This window comes from Mustela nivalis, assembly GCF_964662115.1.
Source record: "Mustela nivalis genome assembly, chromosome: 18".
NCBI lineage: Eukaryota > Metazoa > Chordata > Mammalia > Carnivora > Mustelidae > Mustela > Mustela nivalis.
Window position 1 is genome coordinate 53,919,957 of NC_139037.1, and position 19,364 is coordinate 53,939,320.

At 47.3% G+C, this 19,364-nt stretch overlaps 2 protein-coding genes across 6 annotated transcripts; both read left to right on the forward strand.

Moving 5' to 3' along the window:
* The first annotated feature begins 516 nt into the window (after window positions 1-516).
* Window positions 517-6,637, forward strand: KLK8 (kallikrein related peptidase 8). 2 transcript variants are annotated; one of them, XM_082710123.1, is made up of 6 exons: window positions 517-604; window positions 1,032-1,109; window positions 1,602-1,761; window positions 1,918-2,177; window positions 5,129-5,262; window positions 6,434-6,637. In XM_082710123.1, the coding sequence occupies exons 2-6, from the start codon at window positions 1,040-1,042 to the stop codon at window positions 6,587-6,589; spliced, it is 780 nt and encodes a 259-aa protein (XP_082566249.1). In that variant the 5' UTR covers window positions 517-604; window positions 1,032-1,039; the 3' UTR covers window positions 6,590-6,637. The 2 variants fall into 2 exon arrangements, with proteins under 2 accessions (XP_082566249.1, XP_082566250.1); XM_082710124.1 differs by lacking the exons at window positions 1,602-1,761; window positions 1,918-2,177.
* Window positions 5,176-19,205, forward strand: KLK7 (kallikrein related peptidase 7). Of its 4 annotated transcripts, XR_014305388.1 has the most exons (8): window positions 9,694-9,783; window positions 10,142-10,252; window positions 15,396-15,529; window positions 16,000-16,153; window positions 16,269-16,516; window positions 16,716-16,852; window positions 18,387-18,906; window positions 18,938-19,205. XR_014305388.1 is itself a non-coding variant. In XM_082710096.1 (7 exons), exons 2-7 carry the CDS (start codon window positions 10,176-10,178, stop codon window positions 18,540-18,542), a joined length of 906 nt encoding a protein of 301 aa, XP_082566222.1. In that variant the 5' UTR covers window positions 9,694-9,783; window positions 10,146-10,175; the 3' UTR covers window positions 18,543-19,205. The 4 variants fall into 4 exon arrangements, 3 of the variants coding, with proteins under 3 accessions (XP_082566223.1, XP_082566222.1, XP_082566224.1); XM_082710096.1 differs by having other exon boundaries at window positions 10,146-10,252; window positions 18,387-19,205; XM_082710097.1 differs by lacking the exons at window positions 9,694-9,783; window positions 10,142-10,252 and adding an exon at window positions 5,176-5,262 and having other exon boundaries at window positions 18,387-19,205.
* Window positions 19,206-19,364: the final 159 nt, after the last annotated feature.

The window sequence follows — 19,364 nt, forward strand, 5'->3', positions numbered from 1 at the left end:
TCAGGAGCCCAGAACCCCATTCCTTCCCGTCCCAGGTCCAGAAGTCCAGACTTAACCTCCCTTCCCTCAATTCAGGGCTCTGGGCCCCCAGTTTCTCTTCCCCCAGCCCCCTCCTCCAGACCCAGAGTGCAGGTCCCCAGCCCCCCTCCTCTCTCAGACCCAGGATTCCGGGTTCCAGCTCCCTACTCCCTCAGACCCAGGAGTTCAGACCCCCCAATCCCTACCTCCCCTGGACCCTGAATTCAGGTCCCCAGGCCCCTCTTCCCTTCGATCCAGCTGTCCGGGTCCCTGGCCCTTTCTGTTTCAGGCCCAGAAGTCACAGCACTGATGTCCTTCTTTCCCAAGCCTGAGGAGTTCCAGATCCTAGCCACCACTCCCCACCTCAGTGTTTCCTTTTCAGCCCCTCAGCCCCTCCTCACTCTTACACAGGGTTCCAGTGCCCTGATGCTCTGTCGGCTCCAGTGCGGGAGGAGGCGGAGCAGGAGGCGGGGATTCCCAGTTAAAAGCCTCCAGAACCTAGTACCAGGCAGACAGAGCTGAAGTATTGGGGCCTCTTCCTTTGGGTCTGAATCAGTCGGTGACCCCGCCCCCTGGATTCTGCAAGGTGAGATGCCAAAGTTCCTAGACACAGGCATCAGGCCCCGGGACCCCTGCTCCTCCAGGGCTCAGGACCCCCAATCTCAGACCCCTTCCTTCCTCAAGGTTTAGGAATCTAGCCCCTGGCCCCCTCCTCCCCAAGGCTTAGGAATCTTAACTCCAAGTTCCTTCTTCCTTCATATCCAGGGGTCTGGGACTCTTTACTCTCCCATTCCTGGGAATATAGGAATCCAGCCCCCACCACCTTTCCTCAGATTCAGAAACCTGGAGTCTGTCCCTTTTCCCTCAGACCTAAGAAGCTGGGTCCCCAGTCCCCTCCACCTGCAGGACGCAGAAGAACGGCTCCAGATGCTCTGCTCCCTTACTTCAAGTTTCTCCTAGGATTTAGGGCTCCTCCCTCCTCATTTCTCAGCCCTGACTTCTCCCTCTGCCAGATCCCACCATGGGACATCCCTCACCTGCTGCGGTCTGGACCTGGATGTTCCTGCTCTTGCTGTTGGAAGCCTGGGCAGGTGAGGGGGCCTGGCGGGAGCCTATAGGAATGCCGTGGTAGGTGCTGGTGATGGCATGCGGGGAGATGTGAAACATGCTATCATATGTGGGAACTCCTTTGGGCTTTCCTGGGTGGATGGAGGCATGCACACATGGCAGTGGGCAGGAGTGTGTCAGGTTATGCTGCATATTGCAGGAGCACACCAAGCCGGCAGGGCTGCTTGCTGAGGGGTGCAGATATGCACAGTATTCAGGGCGTGCAGACGCATGTGGGAACATGTGGAAGCATGCTCGGGTGTGTGACTTGGTGTGACTCATGGGCATCAATGAGTGGACATGTGCCTCTGTGTGTGACAGCCTGTGCAACCTGGGAGCCTCACAGTCCCGGTGTGGACATGTGAGGAGGCAGGTGGAGAACTTGCTCAATGTCCTTTGGAACCCACAGTGGGTTTTCCTGGCCTCTGCCCTGTCCCAGGGGGGTGACGATCCAAACCCTCTCCCTCCTGCTGCAGGACACTTGAGGGCACAGGAATCCAAGGTGCTGGGCGGCCAGGAGTGTAAGCCCCATTCGCAGCCTTGGCAGACAGCCTTGTTCCAGGGTATCCGGCTGCTATGCGGGGGTGTCCTCATCGATGACAACTGGGTCCTTACAGCAGCCCACTGTAAAAAACAGTGAGTGGATGCCTGGGGCAGAGGTGGGCTGGGACCTGGGGATAGGGGGAGAGAAAAGAGCTGGAGACTGCGCCTCTGAATGCAGAGGGCCAAGGGAGGAGGGGACTGGGGTCCCAGACTCCTGCCTGGGTCCCAAATTACTCTCCACCATTACAGGAAGTACACAGTACGCCTGGGGGATCACAGCCTGAAGAATAAGGACAGATCAGAGCAAGAAATGGCTGTGGCTCAGTCCATCCAACACCCCTGCTACAACGGCAGCAATGAGGACCACAGCCATGATCTCATGCTCATCCGACTACGTGGTCGGGCATCACTGGGGCCCACAGTGAAGCCCATCAGCCTGACGGATCACTGCCCTGAAGTTGGCCAGAAGTGCACCATCTCAGGCTGGGGCACTGTCACCAGCCCCCGAGGTAGTAGGAGGGAGCAGAGGAGCTGGCCGGCCCAGTGGACCTCAAGCCATTGGCAAAGCTTTGCCTCCAGAAGGAGATAGAGAAGGGACAGTGATTGTGTGGTTGAGATGCACAAGTGGCCCATGTTGGAAACCTGGAAGGCCAGAATATTAACAGGAGTGGTGGGAGAAAGGAAGCAAAAGAGCAGATCGTTAAACCAGGTTCCCCCAAAAATGGATGCATGAATGAGTGGGTAAAGGATGCATGCCTCCTTGGGATGCCTGCATGGCTCCATTGGTTCAGTGTCTGACTCTTGATCTCAGTTCAGGTCGATCTCAACAGCCTGACTTCAGGCCTCAACTTGGGCTCCACACCCAGCTTAAAAAAAAAAAAAAAAAAAAAAAAAAGAATGCATGCATGCCTCCTTCATGGTGGAGACTACCATGTTCTTTTTCTTTCTTTCTTTTTTTTTTTAAGATTTTATTTATTTATTTGATAGAGAGAGAGAGATCACAAGTAGGCAGAGAGGCAGGCAGAGAGAGGGGGAAGCAGGGTCACTGCTGAGCAGAGAGCCCGATGTGGGGCTTGATCCCAGAACCCTGAGATCATGACCTGAGCCGAAGGCAGAGCCTTAACCCACTGAGCCACCCAGGCACCCCCTTTATCTTTTTTTAAAAGATTTTATTTATTTGAGAGACAACAAGAGAGAGAGTATGAGATCAGGGAGGAGAAGCAGAGGAAGAGAGAGGAGACTCCTCATTGAGCAGGGATTCCCAACTCAGGGCTCAGTTCCAGAACCCTGGGATCATGGCCTGAGCCGAAAGAAGATGCTTAACCAATTGAGCCACCCAGGCATCCCATGGAGAGAACCATGTTATGAAATCTTTCCTTGCACAGGATTTTCTATAATCTTCTTAACAGACTTGGGATATGTGGGCTCCTCAGTGGCCCAAGAAAACAAGCTCCTAAGCATCTTCTCCCTTTTGAACCTATGATTCCTGGTGCCAGAGACTCTCTTCCTTCACAACCCAAAATCCAGTCCCTTCCCCTCCCAAGACCCAGAGTCTAGGTCTCCAGCCCCCTCCTCACTCTGGACCCAAAGTCTTGACCTCCGTTGAGGTCCTCCTTTTGGGGCTTTGGAGTCCAGAAGACCCTCACCCTCCTTCACAGCGAGAACTGAGGCTCAGCTCAGAGAGGCATGTGATTCACCAGGAAATCCAGGATTTTCCAAGAAAAGACAGGATTCAGATCCCTAGCTGTCAGAACGTACTTCTAAGGGGACAGTGGAATGCTGTGGAAACCCAACTGCTCATAAATCGGTCAGGTCAGTTCAAACCCTTTCCTCTGGGCAAGCCCCTTCCCATCTCTTGTCCCATTTGCCTCATCTGCAAAATGATAGATTTTTAAGGTTAGATCATAGATTTTAGGTAATAGATAGATCATAGATTTTTAAGCTCCAAAAGGGCTCTTAAATCTATTTTCTTCGTTGTATGTCCCTAGTGCTCAGGATGGTTCCTGGTACATAGTAGGTGCTTTATAAATATTTTTTGAATGAATGCATGGATGAATGAATGATGGAGCAAATGAACATACCCCAATTTCTTTTTTTTTTTTTAAAGATTTTATTTACTTATTTGTCAGAGAGAGAGCAAGCGAGAGAGTGAGCACAGGCAGACAGAGTGGCAGGCAGAGTCAGAGGAAGAAGCAGGCTCCCTGCAGAGCAAGGAGCCCGATGTGGGACTCGATCCCAGGACGCTGGGATCATGACCTGAGCCGAAGGCAGCTGCTTAACCACTGAGCCACCCAGGCGTCCCTACCCCAATTTCTTAAAAAAAAAAAAATTCTCAATTTATTTGAGAAAGAGAGCAGGGGGAGGGGCAGCAGGAGAGGGAGAAAGAGAATCTCAAGCAGGATCCCACTCAGCTCAGAGCCCAATGTGGGGTTCGATCCTATGACCCTGAGGCCATGACCTGAGCCAAAACCAACAGTCAGATGCTTAACCAACTGAGCCACCCAGGTGTCTCTGCATCCCTCTTTCAAAAAGCTATTGTGAGTTCAGTCTTCTCACAATCAATGAGATTGTGAGTATACAGCTTCTGGAACATAGATAGAAGTTTTCCCCCCCTCAAGTCTATTGCTCAAAGTTTAATAAGAAAGATTAATTCCATTTTCTTTCTTTTTTTAATTGAAGTATAGTTGCCACAACATTCTATTAGTTTTGTCTGTAAATATAATCATTGGACATTTGTAGACACTGCAAACTAATCACCACAATAAGTCTAGTTCCCATCTGTCACCATACAAAGTTGTAACAATATTATTGATTATATTCCCTGTGGTGTATCTTACGTGATTAATTCCACGTTTAGTCATTAATTCAACATTTATTTGTGAGCATCTGGTATGCCCCAGCTGCTTTACAGTTTGAAGTCTCTATCTTATGGAGTTGCATGCTAGGTGGGAAAATAAACAATAAACAAACACGTATAAAATGAATTATTAGGTAGAGTTAAGTGCTATAATGAAATATGGAGAGTAAGAGGATAGGCAGTGATGGAGGGATGGTGTCTTCATTAGAGTGGTCATGGAAGGCTTCTATGATGAGGTGAATTTGGAAGAAGGCTTTAGCTGAAATTGGGGGCCTGGTGGTCTGGGTTTGGGAAGATTGGAGAGACAAGGTCAGAACTGTCGTACGGGGGCACCTCCATGTCTCCCAATCACCCGATACTTAATTTGAAAATGACAGGACAAGAAATAGAAGGTAGGGTCCAACAGCCTTTCTTTAGATGTTGGAAAGAAAACAGCAGGGTCCATGGCTTTGTTTAATGTGGTGAGAAGTGATGTGTCCTGTGAAATGTGTCAGAAAACTCTCCTGGGCAGCCATGGATATACAGAAGGGAGATTAGATTCAGACAGGGATTGAGGGGGAAATGGTTGCCCTCTCTGGGAACTTACAACCTCTACCCCCTCAGAGAATTTTCCTGACACCCTCAACTGCGCAGAAGTAGAAATCTTTCCCCAGAAGAAGTGTAAGGATGTCTACCCCGGGGAAGTCACAGATGCTATGATTTGTGCAGGCGACAGCAATGGGGCCGACTCATGCCAGGTGAGTGACTTCTGAAACCCCCTTCTTCCCTTGTCCCTCACCCCCACAGTAGAAGCTCAAGGTTTGGCAGCAGGGTGACCTCAAATAGTTAGTACCCATAGAGGTTACTCCTATTTCTAGAGTGGGGAGCAAGTTCAGAGAAGGCCACACTCTCTCTGCAGGGTGTGCAGCACAGGATTCAGGAACATTGAATTGTTGCTATCATTTTCCTGGGAACCCTTGTCTTCAGGATTGGGGGAAGAAAGGGGAGGAAATAAGGGGGTAAGATGAGTTATCCATGAGGGAAAGACTCTGAGGCTAGAGGGTATGCAAGCTCCCCTGCTTCCTTCCTCAGCCCTTTGTACGAATTCTACCACTGACTAGGTAGTCCACCACTTTTCTTTAGGACCTGACTGGGTTCCCTAGCATGGCTGCCTTGATTGGTCCCTTGGGGAACAATGTTCTCTTGCCAGCTGGCTAGGGAATGGGGCCATTGACTTTAATGGTCCCTCGAAGAGCTCCCCATACCCAAGATAATAAATCTTGGGATTTGCCATAGATATAACACTCTTGTTCATATTGACTGCAGTTTGGGTCCACAGGGCTCCCCCAGGTTTGCCCTCTGCCCCATGGAAGCCCCACCCCTTTGCTAATGATTGGTCTCTGAAGACAATGCTTTGGTGCTTTCTTCCCATTGACCAGGAATGAAGTCATTTCCATCAGTGTCCTTCCATGAAATCTAATCTTTCAGGATGGTTTCGGTTCCATAGAGACAATGATCTCTTCTCAAAAGACTCCTGCTTTTGTCCCTTGCATGCGCATGCGTGCATCCACAAGAATTCTGCTCCTTCCTCCTATGTTTCCTAACTGGATGCAAAGATCTTTTCACCATTGACTAGCAATGGAGATATCAGCTCAGTTCCTTCCATGTAATCATCACTATCTTCTTTCTGGATTGGATCTTTGAGACACCATTCTGTTCCCTCCTTGGTCAGGATGTTCCCCATTGCCCTAGGACATCCGGTCCATGTCCCTGTACATGAAGCCCCACCCCTCTCTCTCACAACTAGGCCCAGGGCACAATGCTCTCATCCCTATTGGCTAGAGGGAACCAATCATGCTACAGAACTAGTACTAACTGCTGGGTTCAACAAGGCATCTTAGGTAAAAGTATTCTACTCTCCCCATCCAGGGAGATTCCGGGGGTCCGCTGGTGTGTGGTGGTGTTCTCCAGGGCATCACATCCTGGGGATCAGACCCCTGTGGGCGGCCCGAGAGACCTGGTGTCTACACCAACATTTGCCGCTACTTGGACTGGATCAAGAAGACCATAGGCAGAAGGGGTTGATTCTAGGACAAACTTTGGACCCTCTTCAATAAAACACAACCCACTCTGGCTCCTTGCCTGTCTGTGCTTTGGCCCTGCGGGGAGGAATGGGAGGACGGGGGTCTGCGCCTTGCTGGGAGGTCTATATAGACCAGAGCCCCTATGGCCACTCTGGCTATCACCACTGCCTGCAGTGATCCCCTTTTTCTAGAAGGGCTTGGAGGAATGGAAGGTTAATTTCAGGGGAGAAGACACACAAGGATTTCCAAGTGTCCAAATGGGCTGGCCTGCAAAAGACAGATTTGAAAGAACTTCTGTTTCATTTTTCTGAGCAGCCGAAGTGCATCTGAGTCTTGAGGGGGAGTTCCCCTCCCCCGTTATGAAATATGCAGAGTGGAGGGGGGCAGGAAATACATGAGCAGCCTAAATATACACCCGTGGAACCACCACCCAGATGAAGAAATGGAACATTGGCTACCCGCAAAACTCTTAGCGACAGAAATCTTTCTCACAGCTCAGAGCTTTTCTGGTCTAGTGGAAGGAAATGAGTCACTGTCCAAACTGAAGTGTGGAGAAAAAAAGGTTTGGGAGCTTTTTCAACAGAACAGAGGCTTGAAGTCTGGGGGAAGATGCGTTTGGAGGGGGCAGTTATTGTAAGGATATTAATGAATCACAACAGGATGGATCCTGGCTCCCCTCTGTCTGTCTCTTTTCTTTCCACCTATGTTTCAATCCTTTCTTGCTACCAAACTTCTAACTCATTTGACTCTTTGACGCCCTTCTCTCCTCCATGCTTCTGCATTTTCGAGGTGTTGGCTCCCTCTTGCACTATTCCAGTCTTTCTCCTTGCTTCACCACCTCCGAACTTCACCTTCAACTACCACCAACTACATCACTGTCCCAGGATTTCCCAGATTATATTGTCATGCAAGAGAACCCAATTGGTCCAGGTCAATGGTTCTCCTTCAGCCGACCACACAATAGGTTATTGAATGGCCAGTGGTTTGACTGCATTCTGGTCAGGTGACCAGTCCCATCCAATCAGTAGGTAGTTAGAGTCACCTGACAGGAGACCTCTCTCAGTCCTGGGCTGTGGGCGGTGGCAGTTCTCCACCAGCTGTGTGGGTATGCAAGAGGCGTCTCATGCGTCAGTCTCTGTCCTCAGTGAAAGTCCCTGAATACTAGAAATCCTAAGGAAGTCTTTCATGTCTGATAGTAAACTCCTGGAACTTTGGAAGCATTTCTGGAGATATACTCAAGGGTCATCTCACTCTAAAGAATTGTTCTAGAATTTTTACTACAAACAATTTCAACATAGGTTAAATAGTATGGGAGCCCTCCTATACCACCATCCAACTCAATCAAAACCAATCCTTTCACCTATACTACACACTTCCCTAATGTCAGAATATTTTGAAAAAGATGTTGACCATTCTATTGTTCCTAAATATTTTGTTTTATGTGTCTAAAACAGGGTATGTCAAATTAAAGCCAAGGGGCCAACTCCCAAGAGCTAAAAATAGATTTTACTACTTGATTTGATGATAGGGAGCATAAATCTTGAACTCTAATTAAGCAAGATGTTATCCCTCAAAAATAATTCCATTCTGTCATTAATAGACCTGTAGGACAAAAATTGGTAACAAACAATTATTACTGTATTTTAGGTTTCATCAATTAAAATTGGAAATTTATTTTCCAGTTTTTCTCTGTGTTGTAAGTACATAATATCCTCAATTTTATCTCATGGTCTGCAAAGCCTAAAGTATATGCTACTTGGCTCTTTATTTCCTGATTTTTAAATTTTTTTCAATTATTTTATTTTTAAGTAATCTTTACATCCAACATGGGGCTTGAACCCACAACTCTGAGATCAAGAGTTCCTTGCTCCACCTATTGAGCCAACCAGGCACCCGTGAATTATTTGATTTTTCTTTTTCTTTTTTTCTTTTTTAAAATTTCTTTTCAGTGTTCCAGAATTCATTGTTTATGCATCACACCCAGTGCTCCATGCAATATGTGCCCTCCTATTTGGCTCTTCTTTGAGAAAATTTTGCCAACTCCAATTCTAAAATATAGGTTATTTTAAGACATAAACACCTTACATTATCAACACCTTACAGAGTTAGCAATAATTCCTTAATATCATTCAATATCCAGGTGATTTTTAAATGTCCCCAATTGGGAAAAAAAAAACAGAGAACACTTGAAGATTGAGTTATAGTATTAAGGATGGATGTGGCTGAGGTCAAGGTGGGGGAAGAGACTGGTCCAAAGTCAACCAGAAATTCAGGGATAGGATTGTTGTCTATGGAATCTGGGAGGAAATCACAACACCAGGCATGGACAAAAGCTGGAAGAATCTACTTAGGGAACTTTTGGACAGCAATGTCAGAGCCCCAGTTAGAGCTGGCTTATATGCAAGAGGGGATGGCTGGCTTAGGTGCCTAGGAAGGTTATGGGGATGGTTCCTGATGTCAGGATATGACACAGGTACCAGAGTCTCAAGTACTTGAAATGGTGACTTAAGCCAATCAGCTCTCACACATGCTCTTGCTCTCTCTCTCTGCTGACACTTTCTGTCACTCTGCCTACTTCTCTCTGCCTCTGTTTTTCTTTTTGATGTGTGTGAGTTGTTTCTCATTTTGCTTGTTTCTTTCCCTCTTCTATGGATCTCATTCTAGCCTCTGTAAACAGACTTTTTCAGATGGAAGGAACATAGCAGCTACTGACACACCCAATTAAACAAACACAGCAGAAACAAAGATCTCCATTCTCCTGGCATCTTGATATTACTCCCAGAGAAGAACTGTGATTGGTTCAGTGTGAACTGAGCCCCGCCCCCTGCTTGGTTCAATCTTTGTTGTCAAGGAGGAAGCAATGCTTTTGTTGGCTTGGCCTGGGTCAGTCCCAATGGTTGGGTGTCCAGGTGGGAGGGACTGGAGAAGTATGATTGACATTTTCACCAGAACTACGCAAAATGAAAGAGCAGCTTCCCAGAAGTGGAGAGCTGTTCTTGAAAGAAGAGGGAAGGGAATCCAGGAAGTTAGAAACAATGGGCCTTCAGAACCCAAGGGGCAGAGTCAGGAGGTTCCAGGGTCAGAGTGTCCAGGATCCCTCAGGGCAAGGCACAGCTGGCAGGATAACCAGATGCCAGTTCTCAGGTGTGATCATGAGGTGGAGGATGAGTCATCAGGCAATGGTTCAGGACACAGGTTTGAGGGCGAGGGAGTTATGAGGCTGGGTATCTGTGTGGGACTTCAGAACAGGTGCTGGTGCTAAACTCAAAGGGCACAGGAGGGCTGGTGTTTGGCAGTCTCACCAATAAGGGGGTATGCATCGTTAATAGGCCCAGAGGGTTCCAAGTCTATTCTGAGCCATATGGGACTTCAAGGATGTGTGGCAGTGTCCCTGGGAAATTTTCTTCTCAGGGTGTGAATCTGTAAAACCATGATAACAAGGGCAATCCTCAGCATTTGAATTCTGCCTCTTCTGATTCCTTAGCTATATGACTTTGCTCAAGTGATCGCACCTCTTTTAAAACTCCATTTTCTTATCTATATAATGGGGAAGACAGTCCTTACTTGGACCCATATGAGGAAAAGAGATGAGTTCTGAGAAGCGCCTTACACATCACACAGCAGCCATACAAGAAATGGAAGCTGCTTCATTCTGGGTGATGGGGTAAGGGGAGCTAATATTAATTCATGGTATGCTATGTGTACATTCACTTTATTTTCATAATTTTATTTTATCTCCCATTTACCTTCAGGAGTAAATTTTTCTCTCCCCTACTTTATTTTTTTAAAGATTTTATTTATTAGAGGGAGAGAGAGAAAGAGAGCACGCACACAAGTTGGGGGAAGTGGCAGAGGGCAAGGAAGAAGCAGATTCCCCCCCCCCAAGCAGGAATATCAATGTGGTGTCTGCTCCCAGAACCTCAAGATCATGACCTGAGCCAAAGGCAGACACCCAACCAACTGAGCCACCAAGATGCCCCATTACTCACTTTAAAGAGGGGCAAAATGAAGCTCAGAAAAATGAAGTCACTTAACCTGAAATCACAGGGTGAGCAATTAGGATTCACACCTGGGTTGGTCTGACTTGTGAGACCAAGTTCTTTTGCTCACACCCCATGGCTGATTGGTGCAGAGATCAAGGAAAGACCGAGTCTAAGGTTGCCAAATCTGTGGATGACAGTGGTTTGCAAACTAGTATTTATTTAAGTACCTCCTGTGTTCCCTGGTCTGGGCTGGGTGTTAAAGAAAACACCAATGAACACCAGACTCGTTCCTTCTGCTCATAAAGAAGTGTTTAGCAACAAAATCAGATTAAATAATTAAGAACACAGAGAGATAGATATGCAGAACACAGCAGAGGAGAAGTTCTGGGTTTGTTAGAATGAACAACAAGGCTCCCGAGGAGTATAGCTCCCTTCCTCTTTCTGATAGAAGGCTGATGAGGCAGGGGGCTGAAGAGAGAGTCCAGGGATAGAGATTCAGGCAGAAGATAACAAACTGGAAGTCTTGCTAAAATTCCTCTCTTTAGGAAGCTGAGAGGGAAAGATACAGATTACTGACTCGGGAGGCTATGAAGTCAGGTAAACTGGGGTCTACCTCTACTTCATTTGGGAGCCCAAGTCAGGAAGATTGACACCCCTCAAGGCCAGGGTCTTCCTGTGGAATTGGTGCAGTCAGGAGCCTGAGTTCTGGGGTCTCATTTTGGATTTAATGAGAGTAAATTTTGGAAACTTAGCTTGGATTTAGTCAGTATGCGGTCAATGTTAGTATGGTGTCATTTGGTAGAATTTATTTTAGAGTTTGTGTGAAGTGAAGGGTCAAGGTGGGGTGTGGAGTTGGGAAAATGAAGATGGGATGGGGAAAGAGTAGGACCTAGAAGTGAATATGAAATTTCAGGTAGAAATTGTGTTGGAGATGAGATAGAGCTGGAACTGGAGTCAGAATGTTAGGATTGGGGTGAGTTGTGGAGAACTCATAGGGAGGATGTCAGTGTGGGCTTCCTGGAATATTATTATAGTTTGTGATGGACACTATGGTTTGAGTTGTGCATAGGTCAAGTTTGGGACTGAGGCTATGGTGACATTCACTTTTGGGTCAAGAATGAGTTTGATTTATATTTAGGGATTCAGGGTTTGGGTCAAGGTTTAATGTTGGTTGAGGTGTGAGTTATAGCTCGAGCTGACATTTGGAGTCAAAGACTTAGTCAAGAAATAGGTTCCAAGCTGAGGTATAAATTAGACTTGGGCAAGGATAAAGCAGAGTTAAGAGTTAGGTTTGGGTATGAATTGAGGTTTCAGGTTAAGACTTGGACTTGTGTCAAGACTGGTGTTGAGAACTGTGTCACAGTAAGGACTAGAGTTAGAATTATGCTTGAAGCCAGAGACTGAGGTCTTTCTCACCCCTCACAAGCACTTGATCATATCTGAACAGGTCTTCTCAATGAATGGCACCACCATGGCACCACCATCCTCAACAGACCTTGAAGTCTTTTAACATCTGACTCCCTTACCACATCCTACATTTAATCCATCCCAAGGCCTGTTGATTCTCTTTCCTAAGCACATACTGAATCCATCCCTTACTGCTATCTCCACATCCTAAATGGCCTTATCTAAGTGACCTAGAAATGGTCTCCTTATGGGTCCAAAACCCCTTAAAATCTACCCTTCATATAGCATGTAGTGTGACATTTTGCAGATACAAATCTTGTTATGTCACTCTTCTGACTAGAGTTCAAGTGGTTCACCATCATCCACAGGATAAAGTCAAACTCACATAGTTCTTCATTGTCTGGTTCTAGTCAATCCTCAGTCTCTGAGCTCTATCCATAAGCCCCATTTCAGGACTTTTGTACAGGCTATTTCTTCTAAAAGATATACTCTCCAGTCCCCTCCCATTTTATTCTAGTTAATATTTACTGCTCTTTCAGCTCTTATCCTGTTGTCAACTCCTGGGTCCAACTCTCCGGGAAGTGCTTTCATAATACCCTGTGCCTATCCTTACAGCACACATTATATTGTAATTTTACATTTGCTTATGAATTATTTACCTATCTTTTGCCCTGCCCTGTCAGCGCCCTGAGAGAAGGGATTCTGTCCAGGTTTGTGTACCATTGTATCCTCAGCATCTAGCCCAGCCTGGCATATAGCTGGTGCTCAATATGTATTTCTTAAGTATATAAAGGATTGGATCTGAAAGACGGTGTGGGAGGGAGTCTGGGGAGAGTAGTTCTCTAGTTGGATTGGAGTGGTTTGTTGATTACTGTGGTTTCAAGATACAGATTCAAGTTAGAATTGGTTTGGATTCATGGTTTAGGATCAGATTTGAATTTAACTATTGAGGTCTTAGTAAGGAAGATTTTGGCTCTAGGAACCAAATACTCTGAATCAGATAGGAAACCCAAAGAAGTCTTGAGATGAATAGGCATCTATAGTTGGTTAATTCGCTAGCTCAGAGACCTCACCAAAGACCCCAATTACCTCCATGTCTCTGGCCACCTTCACTGTTTTGGCTTTGTCTGCCAGCCACTTTGCTCCATGGTTCCTGGAGGGTTGCCACAGCTCCATAATTTACATTAGGGACATCATCGGACAGAAGAAAAAAGAATTCTTCAGGTGTCTCTTTTGAAAACAAGACAGTATTTCCCAGAAGTGCCCCAGTGATCTTTCTCTCACTCCTTATTGTCCCTCATGTCCATTTCTAAACCAATCACTGGCAAGAAGAATATGGGTTTCCTGTTTGGGGCAATAAAATTTATCATCAAGATAAGGACAAAAGATCATCCAAGCAAAACCAGGGTGTTCATAGAAAGGCAGAAGGAGTGAATGCCTGGGCAAGCAACAATAATGCCTATTATGGGTCAGATTATGGAACAAAGGTAGAACTGGGTTTGGGTCAGCCTTGAGATAAGATTTGGGCTGATAGCTGAGGAACCTATTACATTTTGGAGATCTGATTTAGAAGTGGGGGTCAATTCCACTTTTAGGAATTTGCCTCCAAATAATAATCAGACAATGTCCCATCTTACTAAAAGCTGAAGTCCTACACTGATCTTCAAGACTCTTTGTTCTTGGAGTCCTGTTATGTCTCTGATCTCATGGCCCGCCTTTGTTTCCCTTGCTCATTCATCTCCACTCAAATTTCCTCCCTGTTAGAACATTCTAGTCACACCCCTTGCCTAATTTACCTGCCGTTTGCTTTGCCTGGAACTCACGACCCAGATAATTACATGGATCCATTTGCCACCTCCTTCAAGATTTTGCTCAAATGTTGCCTTCATGTGGAGTCCTTCCAGTCATCATTCCAAATATTATAACCTCAGGGATCTCTGAGAGTCGAAGAACCCAATAACTCCCTATCTCTATTCCCGCTTTTATTTTTCTCCATAGCACTTCCCACCACCTAACAAACAATATATTTTATGTACTTATTTTTGTATTTCATGGCCTCCACCCAGTAGGAGAGCCTCTGTGAAGGAATTTTTGTCTGCTTTATTGACTGCTTGCTGTGTCCCCAGGAGTAGAACAGTTTCTGGCAGAGTAAATGCTCAGTGAATACTTGAAAAAAGCAGAGGAACAAAGAGGAATGTACAAAGACGTTCATTCCAGCTTTATTACAATGAAAACTATCCAAAATACACCAGTTTGAAACACAGTACACAAAGCATGGTTCAACCATAGAATGGAATACTATGTAATCCTTGGGAAGGAAGGGGAAATTTTCTAAAGATACTAGGAGGAAAAATTGTCAAAGGTATTTTACAGAGAAAAAAAGTTCTGTTACATAATGCTTAAGTAGAGAGTTCTTTGTTATAAACATAACATGGTAAAAATCTGTGTATAATATGAGAATGCAGACTAAATTGATAATAGTGAGCGTTTGGTACAGTGGGATTAGGGAAAGCGCTCTCTTTTTAATTCATATCCCTATATTAGGGCTGGGAGTGGGTTCAGGCTCAAAGACACTGTGGGGATCCAGCCTGGACAAATTCCCACAAGCCGGTCTGAATTAGGGTATAGGGTGTAGGCCACCCCTGAGAGGGAATGAGGACAAGAAAATGGCCCCAGACAAGGCCATTCCCTGAGCTCTGCAGTTCCTTGACTCTTGCTCCCACGGCCCCCCTAGGAGCCAACACCTGGTTTCATCTGCAGCAGCCACCAGACTTAGGGCCAGAGTGGGCGGAGCGAACTAGCTGGGTACCGCCCGACCCCGGCCTAGAGAGGAAGGGTGGAGCAAGAATTGAGTGCGGCCAATTGCTTTCGCTGCCTCAGGGCTTCGAGATAACTGCGAGTGCAGGTTGGGGGCGTCTCAGAGCCGGCTCCTCCCGCACCCGAGGGCGCTGGGGGCGGGCGTGGGGGCGGGGGTTGTATAAGAGGGCCGCCCTCCACAGGGCTGGACACGCTTGGCTCCCAATTGAGAGTGGAGCCGAGATCACATCAGACCCTCCGGAGGTGAGAAGGGGCCTTATTCGGTGGGGGATGAAGCTTGCTCCTGCTTCTGAAAGGAGAGAGAGGCGTTGGAATTCTGGTTGTGAGAGATGAGGGACTGGAGGTCAGGAATTTGAGGTCTGTTAGGGAGAAAGGAACTGAGAATCTAGACTTGTGGATGAGGAGAGATGGGAACCCACATTTCTGAGTCCCAAGGGAAAAGGAGGTCTGGAGGCCTGGCCTCCTGGGTCTAAGTGGGGGAGGAACTGAGGATTTGGACTTTTAGGTCTGCTGGTCTGGGCTGGGGCCCAGACCCTTGGGTCTGGTGGAGGAGGGATGGGGGCTTGGACTCCTGCTTCCTGAACTCTTTGTCCTTACCAGCCCACGCAGGAGAGACCCTTGCTCTGCCTGGCAGCCCCAGGAGAGGCTCAGAGAGGTCACCATGGCAGGATCCCTTCTCTTGTCCCTGCAGTTCCTGCTACTGACCTTAGTCCTGCGATCTGCTGGCCAAGAAGGTGAGGGCTGGACTGGGAGGTCTGACTTCACCCCTGGGGCCTCCCATTGTCCACACTGACCCTTGCCAGAGCCCCCTCTCTCCAAGGACTTCCTGGGTCAGGACCCTCCTCCTGCAGCAGCTTCCTCCCAGGGAAGGCAAGACTCTTCTACTTCCTGCCCCCTTTCTTCCTGCTTCCTTCTGACTCCCGGGGTCATCTGGCCTCCAGACCATCTCCTGCACTCATTGTCATTCCTATCAGCTTCTGGAGTTGCCTTCAGGCACGATATTCCTCCTGGTTTATGACCAGGCTCCCTCTGTCTCTCTCCATCTCCATGTCCCACTTTCTCTGCACTGTTCCTCGCTTCTGCCTCTGCATTTCTCAAGCCTCTCTGTCTCTTTCCATCTTAGTCACCAAATCCATTGACTGCTTCTTCAGCCCGCTTGATGCTTGCTACCCATGTTTTCTTCCTTATCTCTATCCAACCCAAGGTGACAAGAGTGGGGAGAAGATTATTGATGGAGTCCCATGTACAAGAGGCTCTCACCCCTGGCAGGTGGCCCTGCTCAAGGGCGATCAGCTCCACTGTGGAGGTGTGCTGGTCAATGAACAGTGGGTGCTCACTGCCGCCCACTGCCTGATGAGGTATGTGGCAGGGACACTACAGCCCTCTCTCTGGGTCTCTGTCCTCCTCCCTCGAGGTCCCTGTCCCTTCTCCCAATCATAGTGTTTCTCTCTAAATGTCACTCTGTTCTTCCAGTGAATACAACGTGCACATAGGCAGTGATCAGCTGGGTGACAATAGATCCCAGAAGATCCGTGCCACAAAGTCATTCCGCCACCCCGGCTACTCCACTCAGACTCATGTTAATGACCTCATGCTTGTGAAGCTAAGTAGACGAGCCAGGCTATCATCGAATGTGAGGAAAGTCAACCTGCCCTCTCGCTGTGAACCCCCTGGGACCACATGCACTGTTTCTGGCTGGGGCACCACCACCAGCCCTGATGGTGAGGCTGCCTCTGGGACCCTGGCTCCCAGCTTCCCCCCCTCAGACCCTGGAGACCAGGAGTCAGACCCCATATCATGACTTGAGTGTTGAGCCTCCAGTCCCCTCTCACTTTGGGGTCCAAGTCTCTTCCTCTGTCCATCAGCACTCAAGGGGCTGCTGGCCCAGGCCTCTGACTGACCTCCCCTCCCCGCCCCCAGTGACCTTTCCATCAAAGCTCATGTGCACGGATGTCAAGCTCATCTCCTCCCAGGATTGCAAGAAGGTTTACAAGGACCTACTGGGAAAATCCATGCTGTGTGCTGGCATCCCCAACTCCAAGACCAACACCTGCAACGTGAGACTCCACCCATCCCTAGCCCCAGATCCCCTGCCTTTCCCTCCATCAACAATCTGGGCCCCTGACCTTGGTGCTGAGCAATTCTTTTGTACCCCCATTGCATCCCAAGGCCAGTTTTCCTAACTCTCTCTACTCTGCTCTCTTTCTGGGGCAGTAGTGGGAGCCCAGGAGGCTGGCATGACCCTGGGGATGGGGCAGAATGGTGGCAGAAAAGATGGGGTTAGAACAGGCAGAAGGTGAGTGAGGTACTGGCTTCAAGCCCAAACTTCAAGTAGATCCAAGATAAATCACATTCTACTAATGAAACATTAAAAAAAATTAAATCCATGTGAAAAGTCCATGATGAACAAAATGCCAGAATTTTCGATGAAGAGCCATCAGTCTTACTGAATTGTTCTTTTACCTCAGGCTACAGTAATGGTGCAGCACAGCACTGGCCTGACACTGTCTTTATCTGAAGTTGAGATACCATGCTCATCATGGACTTTCTCATACTAAATCCAAGTTTTCTCAATCATTGCATTAAAATATTATTTACTGCAATTATTGAATCTTTGTGCCTGGAACTAATGTCTCCTCCACTTCATCCCAGTCCTGGTTTTAGGGAAGGAACTATCTCTCCCCCTTCTCGTTGTTCCCCCTTTCCTCATCTTTTTAACCTTCTCTCTGTATCTGAATCCCATTGTGTGGGATCGATCTCTCTCTCTCTCTCTCTGCCCGGTCTCCGCCTGTGTCCAACTCTGCTCCTTCTTCGCCCCCTGCTTTTCTGCTTCTCTGTCGCCCTCTTCCTTTTGCCTTCTCCTCTCCACCCTTCTTTCAGTATCCCACTCTCTTTGCTCACATGTACCCCTCCAGCCTTCAGGGGAGGTGGGATGGTGTGTGTGAGATATTGGGGCGGAATGGGACAGGGATGTCCGTTCTAGAGAATGGGCGGTGCGGCTCCCCTTTTTTCCCTGGTGAGGGCCGGCTTCATGAATATGCAAGCTGCGCAGTGGCATAGGACTTCACACTCGGGGAGTCCCACACAAAGGAGTTAGCGCACTTCTGTTGCTGTCTTGAATCTCTTAATAATTTTTGAACACAGTGGCTGCATATTCATTTTGCATTGTGGTTTTTGAATTATATCCTGTCCTGCCAGCTTTCCAGGGCCAGTCTTTCCCCACCTTTCATGTGCAAAGGTCATGTACCCAGTCTCTGGAGATAACACTCCTTCTCCCTCTGGCTTGGCGCCAAGTCCTTAAAGGTGAAAAGTAAATGGGGCTCTGATCCCCCCAGAAGCTCCACCTCCTTCCCAGTGATTGGTCCCATTGACCCGGGCTCAAGCCCAACTCTTCAGAGAGCAGGTTTGTTCTCTCCATGACAACACCAACTCCTGTTCTCCCATTGGCCCCAGGAGACCATGAGTCTTTCCCATTGGCCAGGGTGGAAGTCCATGGTCTGCCCACAAAGACGTGATTAACTTCCGACCGTAGACAGGTCTGTCTGTGGTGCTTGCTCTGAAACTGAAACTAATTTGCTCTTTTTTCTCCAGGGTGACTCAGGAGGACCACTGATGTGCAAAGGTACCCTGCAAGGCTTGGTGTCCTGGGGAACTTTTCCTTGTGGCCAACCCAATGACCCAGGTGTCTATACCCAAGTCTGCAAGTATGTCAAATGGATAAAGGAGACCATGAGAAAGCATCGCTGATCTCTGCCTGCCTCCCACCTCTCCAACCATACACCCTCAACAAGAAATTCACAGAAATAAGGACGTGATGAACTGTAGTCATATTTGACTTTACCTTTCCTCAAAGACAAATTTAAACCTCAGCAATACGACACGTGTGTAAACCAATCAAGTTAGCAAAGACTTAAAACCAGCATGAAACACAAAAACCTCAGTGCTGGTAGAGATGCAGTGAAACCAGCACTCTCAACTGATGGAACTGTAAATCGTGCCATTTTTGCGGAAGGCCGTTTTGCAAGGTGGATTGAGACACTTGTTGATCCTGTGACTCTAGTTGAGGAAGATACTACTCAAAAAAATCCAAAAATCCAAAGTGTAGAGCAAGGTTTGGGAAAAAATCCAAAGTGTAGAGTAAGGTTTGAATTCATCACATTATTTATCATAGCAAAACAGTGGAAACACTCAACATGTCCCAGATTAGTGGATTGTTTATGTAAACAATAGGCCTGTTTGGGACAGGGATATTAGGAAACTGTTAAGGATAATAACTGCAGAATTGTTAGTGTTATGCAAGAATGTTTGTTATATCATGGAACATGAAAAAAGAAAGATACAAATGTGTGTGTAACTCTTGCTGTGCAAAATGAAATGTTTACAGAATAAAATCTGAAATACTAACACATATGAACTGCATTTGGTGGTAGTTGGGGGTGCCTCCTTCCTTTCATTTATGTTTCTGTAGATGTGTACTTTTGTAACTTGAAAACAAAAGTGGAAAATCTCTGAAGATCTAAGGCTGGGGAGGAGGAATCTCCTGCCTAGTGACCTGTTTCTATCCATTTC

Coding starts and splice junctions, on each gene's coding strand:
- KLK8 (XM_082710123.1), top strand. CDS start 1,040: ATGGGACATCCCTCACCTGCTGCGGTCTGGACCTGGATGTTCCTGCTC. Junction 1,110..1,601: donor GCTGTTGGAAGCCTGGGCAG/GTGAGGGGGCCT, acceptor CTCCTGCTGCAG/GACACTTGAGGGCACAGGAA. Junction 1,762..1,917: donor GCAGCCCACTGTAAAAAACA/GTGAGTGGATGC, acceptor CCACCATTACAG/GAAGTACACAGTACGCCTGG.
- KLK7 (XM_082710096.1), top strand. CDS start 10,176: ATGAGTTCTGAGAAGCGCCTTACACATCACACAGCAGCCATACAAGAA. Junction 10,253..15,395: donor GCTTCATTCTGGGTGATGGG/GTAAGGGGAGCT, acceptor TGTCCTTACCAG/CCCACGCAGGAGAGACCCTT. Junction 16,853..18,386: donor CCAAGACCAACACCTGCAAC/GTGAGACTCCAC, acceptor TTTTTTCTCCAG/GGTGACTCAGGAGGACCACT.